Source organism: Hibiscus syriacus, unplaced genomic scaffold (assembly GCF_006381635.1).
Source record: "Hibiscus syriacus cultivar Baekdansim isolate YM2019G1 unplaced genomic scaffold, ASM638163v2 tig00110020_pilon, whole genome shotgun sequence".
NCBI classification, from domain to species: Eukaryota; Viridiplantae; Streptophyta; class Magnoliopsida; order Malvales; family Malvaceae; genus Hibiscus; species Hibiscus syriacus.
In genome coordinates this window covers 2,845,677-2,851,832 of record NW_024062568.1, presented here as the reverse complement: position 1 = coordinate 2,851,832, position 6,156 = coordinate 2,845,677, and the positions used below count along the sequence as shown (strand labels likewise).

The 6,156-nt window shown below is 37.4% G+C and overlaps 1 protein-coding gene across 1 annotated transcript; it reads right to left on the bottom strand.

The window, feature by feature from the left end:
• Positions 1-726: 726 nt before the first annotated feature.
• LOC120213278 (protein-tyrosine-phosphatase MKP1-like) lies at positions 727-4,705 on the bottom strand. Its single transcript, XM_039211447.1, has 3 exons — positions 2,144-4,705; positions 1,581-1,764; positions 727-923 (listed from the first exon to the last, which is right to left on the bottom strand). The coding sequence occupies exons 1-2, from the start codon at positions 4,619-4,621 to the stop codon at positions 1,708-1,710; spliced, it is 2,535 nt and encodes an 844-aa protein (XP_039067378.1). The 5' UTR covers positions 4,622-4,705; the 3' UTR covers positions 727-923; positions 1,581-1,707.
• Between the last annotated feature and the right edge of the window lie 1,451 nt (positions 4,706-6,156).

The window sequence follows — 6,156 nt, the reverse complement described above, 5'->3', positions numbered from 1 at the left end:
TTGTGAATCCGACGAGCAAGCCTTCAAACTCGGGTGAGGTAGGTTTAGTCAAGGGAGCTGCAACTTACATGATAATGGATGATCTAGTGGTGAAGCTATGTCCACTGAATCTATCGTCACTTTGCTCAACGAGTTCAACATTAAGGCTGTGGGTCACCAGCAATTTAAAGTCGTTGGTGTTAGAGTTAATGAGGTAAAAGTTTATCTTCTTGTCTCATTACAAGTTTATAGATTAGCTTGACACTGAATCCTTAATGACAATGGCTTAAACTTGCTTTATTTGTGAAAATTGGGTGCAAAGTTTCTGAAGTCTTCGTTGCAGTCCAAAACTGCACTCACCGACATGTTCGTCGAGAAGAAAGCAGGGGGAAGTGAAGTAAGCAATTCCGGTGGTTCGGTCATGAAAGAGGAAAATTCTGGTTGAACTTAAGTTTGGGAAAATCTTTCAAAAGCCTAGGAAGAGAAGCTCTTTGGTTTTTCTTTAAACTTCAGCAGTTTTTATGTCAATCTGCCTTCAACCTGTAATGTAATAACAGAATTAAGAGAACTTTGATAGTTTTATACGTTTTTTATACGATTGTAATGAAACATTTTAAATTACTGTTTACCGAATGTTATGTCTTATTTATGCTAATCAATGAAAGAAGATGCAGTTTCTGAATCCAGCATTTGCTGAAATTACTGTCAAAGCCTGCGTTTGCAGAAAGTTAAGAATTGAAACAGTTTTGAGAATTGGAAGAAATGAAAATAGACCAAAGAGGGGAAATTGCAGTGAATCTATTTTGTCTGCAACAAATGATTTAGAGTAACACTAAATATACAAATAAGTCTGTGGAACAAATGACTATCGGTTACAATGGTGTTAACGACAATGCTGTACAACCAGGGTGAATTGCCACACGATCCTTCCCAAAAGCAGTTGCCTGCAAACAATCATAAACATACATTGTAACAATCTATGGATTCACAAAGAATCTAGATGTGCACTCAAAAGTGAAAAGTCTGCAACTGCAAGTTTTATTCAAGTAAAACTGAGCCAAAACCTTTCAAAGAGATGATGGTCAAAAGCTACTAGACCATGTTGGGCAAGAATCTCCACTTTTTGGTGCCCACCGCAAAAGAATTCAAAACATACATTGTTTAAAACTCTGAATTGCACAGCTAAAAACGCTCGCCAATTCATGCTTGTGCTTTCATATCCATGGTGAAATTCTAAACATTCACCCCTAAGGAATAGTTTCATAGACAACATGTTTTGGTATACATCTTGGACAAATTCTCTTGATGTACTATAACTGGAGTTCAGTTAATGAAGTGAAAACAACCAACATAGAAGTGAACTTTCAAGGACATCATGTACAATTGAGGCCTAGCAACCATAAGAATATCAATGTTGTAGAATACTAGAATATCTGCACAGAATTTAACCTAATTGAATAATATGGAGTGCCTTAAAATGCTTGCATGCAGCTGATGCTGGCAGGTGCATAAGTTTACCATACCAATCTGCATAAAAGCTGCTAAACCATGTTGCAAAGAAAACCATGACGAAAATACATACAACCAGTAAGGTTAATTACCTCATTTGTTTTGCCATGGGAACTAGGCTTGATGCTTGAAATTCTTGAGCAAAAATAGGCCAAGTGAATAACTGGGTAGATAATTTATAAAATCTATTGGCTTGCAGGTCTGTACTCAATTGCAGAACTACAGTGTCTTCAGCATCGCAAGCAATTCAGTTGGTTCTTCGTCTTCTTTGACAATCTGTTATCAATGATTAAGGTACAAAATATAAGGTCGGAAGGCACTATTAATAATTTGCATCTTTTCTATGGGGTGAATCATAACGAAGTAGAACAGTTGTGCTGCAAAACAGAGTTCAGAGACAAATCTTATAATTTTCTCCTACAATGCAAATAGGCTTTCCACAACAAAAGCATCAAAGAGAACAAGTGGACATCTCAAACTTAATTTTACCCTGCCATAAGTAGAACTGTATCTTTTGGTTTGAACATTTGAATAGCAAGCCGATTGCAATCATAAATGATCTACAAATGGATAGAATGCACATACTTCACATGTAAACATAATAACAAAAAGGAGCATATCAGAAGCTTCAAATATATATATCATTGGTCCATACCTTCACAGGGGTGTCGTTTGGCAAACCCACTCGAGTTAGAACAACATAACCAACTTGGTTCCAGTCAATATCTTCTCTATACCCTGGCACTTGGCTGCTATCTAGCTGAATCAAGCTTTTGTCACAATGAAAAAACCTCCCTATCCAAAAATATAGAGTGCTATCTTTATTTATGCCTACATCTGTAGCCGGAGAAAAAATTGCAAAAGCAGATTTTGAATCTAGATCACTTCTATTAAATTTTTTCATCTTGTCTATGCCGGGCCAGCGCCATACTAAAGGTCTAACTACACCAGGACATGCAGGAAAACTTTCCTCTATCCTATTTGGAACAGCAGAAACAAAACCGTCCAGGTGACTGTGAATTCCTTGAGGTTCACAAGTACCAACAAAAGTAGATCCCTTATCACCTGAGCCGATATTAGCTCTTCCACGAGGAGATATCTTCAAATCAGAATCTTCAATCATAATATTCCCTCCATTTCTTACACCATGACTGGAATCAAAGACAATTTCAATATCCGACTCGCACGATGCACTAGTATTGTCATTTATCCAGACCCCATCTTGCTTGACAAGAAAATATGACTGATCATTTGTTTCTCTTGTATTATCACTCAGCACTGGCAGCTTCGGAGACTTTGACAAACTGCCTCGCCCTTCTGCAAGGGACGGTGAAACAGTTTTCAGGTGTGAAGATGCAGCCTCAGGTTGAGAAGAGAAATTGACGCTGACAAATCCTGAGCTATTAGATTTGGGGTGTGAAGAAGTTTCTGATGAAACAAGAGACAAGCTAGAAAAATTAGGCGAAGTTGAAGAAGATTGGGGAGAACTAGAAACAGCCAAAGGTGAATCCAGAGAGGACTCCGAAAAGTAGTTCGAACAACTACTGGAATCAGGAGAGCGATACAGAGGTGAGGAAGAAGAAGAGGACGATGCTGATGATGGTGATGATGCACGAACTATCATCATGGAATCTGAATACATCCTAGAGAAAAATATCTTTGGTGCGGTGACAAAGTCCTTCATTACTCCAGAGGCAAACTTACATCTAAGCATGCTCCAACTGCTTTCTCTAGCAGGAAGGTGGGTTTCATGTTCATCCTCTGATGGTGCAAATGGAGGGACAAAGCCTCCCTTTATAGCCTTCTCAAAAACCTCAAAATCAACATTATATGACTCCACTATCCTCTTACCAGGGTAAATCTTAACTGCTGACTCCCCTACTTCAACTTTATTTCCGGATTTATCCATCAAAGGTAAAAATCTCGAAAAGGCACTCCAAAAATAAGTCGGTTCTTCTCCTTCCTTTATCAATATTATAGGCCCCTGCACTTTCTCATACCGAACAATCTGACATACAGCACCTCGCGTGTCTCTTTCCATGATAGATTCACAGCTTCTACCAACCCAAACATATATTGCAGAAGGTATTTGAACAATAAATGCACCTCTAGAATCCAGCACAGAAGGAGATGGATCATTCAGCATTTTAGGGACCAGGTGCAACGGATCGTAAGGCGAGTGAAGTGCAATTCTATACATTCTCAATAAAGAACTGGGGCTCAAAGGGAAAGCATGGACCCTCTTTTGGCACTGTAACAACTGGCAAGCAAAACCCATATTTGGATCTGCAATTCCTCTTGCTGCCTTTACATACTGAAAGGCATCATCAAAATTATGTCCTTCTCTCCACATCAGATATGCTATCACCAGTGATGTGGACCTTGATACCCCCTGGCAACAATGAACAAAAACTCTTCCGCCCTGCTCCCTAACATCCTCAAAATAATCAAAAACATCATAAAGTATGCTAGTAATATCCTCTGATGGACTATCTTGAAGCCACAAAGTTCTGTACACAAAATCAGCCTTGAAATATTCCGGACAAACAAAGCCCACGCAGTTCAAAACATGAGTAATCCCATTCTGTTTGAGTATTTCCATGTCCCTGGCAACAGCATCTCCACCAAGATAAATATGTTGAGCAACTTTTGAGCATTCTTTATCGAAGGAAGCAATCTTATCCCTCTTCATAAGCCCACTATTCTTATCATTACCCCACTGAATCGATGATAAGTCAAGCTTCAACCTCTCACCACTCTTGTTCCCACTAGGAGTCGGCGGCTGTGGCCACTCTCCAAGATCATCAGAACCAGCCTTCGGCCACTCCTCTAAACTCCTCCGTGCAATTGACAACGGCTGCAAGGGTGGCAAACATGACCTGGCCTTGGAGTTCTGTTGCGAACGTGGGGTTAAGGGAGGAGGAGGAAACCGGCGAGTTTGTCCATCATTAGTACCATAATTAGTACCATTCTTAACATTAGGATCTGCTCCTAGATCTTTGCCAGCTTCAGGAATTTGAAGACCGGTTCGGGATGCAGACCATGAAGCTGACCGCCAAAACATTTTCCGAGAGCCAGAAAGCTGGCATGATGGAGCCCTAGAATTAACAGGAACATCTTCTTTGCCCACCATACCCACTTCACAATATCACCTTTGCTAAAATTGCAAAACAAGCACAAAGATCCAATTAAACCCTACTACTAATTCACCATGCTTCCAACATTACAAACACCTTCATAAGGTCATCAAACAAATATAACCCAGATCCACAAACCTAAAAAAAACTCTTTAATTTTGCACCAATTCTACCGTTTTCACTTTTCACCATACCTAATTTCAACCTTAAATCTTTAGACAAAACCTAGAACCATTCAAAAAGTTACAAGTTGGGAATTGAAAACCTCACTTGAAATTACGAGTGTACATGGATGAAGTAAACCCAATATGTGATAAAATCGAAACCCAAGCCATATCAGCCATAAGGAACGAGTCACTGCAAATACAAAAAAAGAAAAGGCAAATCAAAATACAATCTTAAAAAAAAGCACAGGAAAAAAGGGAAAAGAAAGAAAACCCAGAGTTCCAATACAAGGTATATAAATAACAATGAAATAAAATTTTAAAAAACGGTAAACCCAAATCGTAAATCTATCTAGGCAACTTAAGAATAACATCAAAAATTAAAATATATACATATACATAGATATGCATATATATATATATATATATATAGAGAGAGAGAGAGAGAGAGAGAGAAGAACGATTTGGGGCTTACAGGGGAAGGAAAGGACGGGAAAGAAGCCATGGAAAGAGTGAAGCAGAAGAGGGAAAGAAAGAGGGGGAAATAAGTAAAAATAATGAATGAAGAAAAGGGGAAATGGAAAGGAGGGGTCTGGAAGTGCGGGATATGTTACCAGTCTTTTTTGGTAGAACTTATAAAAGATCCTCCTACTATTTGATGTTTTGTGAATTTAATCCATATATTATGATTTTGATCACTTATAACCTTCTATTTTCAAAATATGTTGTTTTCAATCTCGAGATCAAAGATTTCTGTTACTTTCGAAAAATAGTCTCAATTTAAAACTTATGCTCTTACTAATAATTGAATGACCTATTATGTAATTTACTCATAATAATTCAATTTTTTAATTAAAAAAAGCAGTTTTATTAGGGTATCCTATGTTTTCTTCTAGCTGCAGACATAATAAACCTTTGATATGACAAACAATAAAAATAAATAAATAACACAGTATTCCAAAACCTTATTAACTATTACCAAACCTAGAGTTGTTTTTCAAAAATAATTATTAAATTATATTTATTTATATTGCAATTCAGATAGCTTCAGACAAAGTGAAAAATATCGACGTGAAATTTTATATATATATATATATATATTAAAGTTTGAAAGCATCAACATATCGACGTGGAAGAATGAATGAAGCTTAAAGAATCTAAAGAAAGGGATAAGAAGGAATTTTATATACATATATATGGTTGAAATGAGAAGCAAGACATGATTTGCATATTGTTTGCATGATTTCGTATTGACGTTATCAGCTTTCCTTTCTCATGCTGTTCATCGAGGGTTGGTGAAACGTTGTTTTCATAAGTATAGTTCGGATTTAGTTCGCATTTAATTTCTTATGATTTAAAGTTTGGAT

Bases quoted from the DNA above. Each gene is read 5' to 3' on its own strand.
- LOC120213278 (XM_039211447.1), bottom strand. From the start codon at position 4,621: ATGGTGGGCAAAGAAGATGTTCCTGTTAATTCTAGGGCTCCATCATGC. The intron at 1,765-2,143 runs GTATGGACCAAT...CATTGATAACAG, and splicing joins CAAACGACACCCCTGTGAAG to ATTGTCAAAGAAGACGAAGA.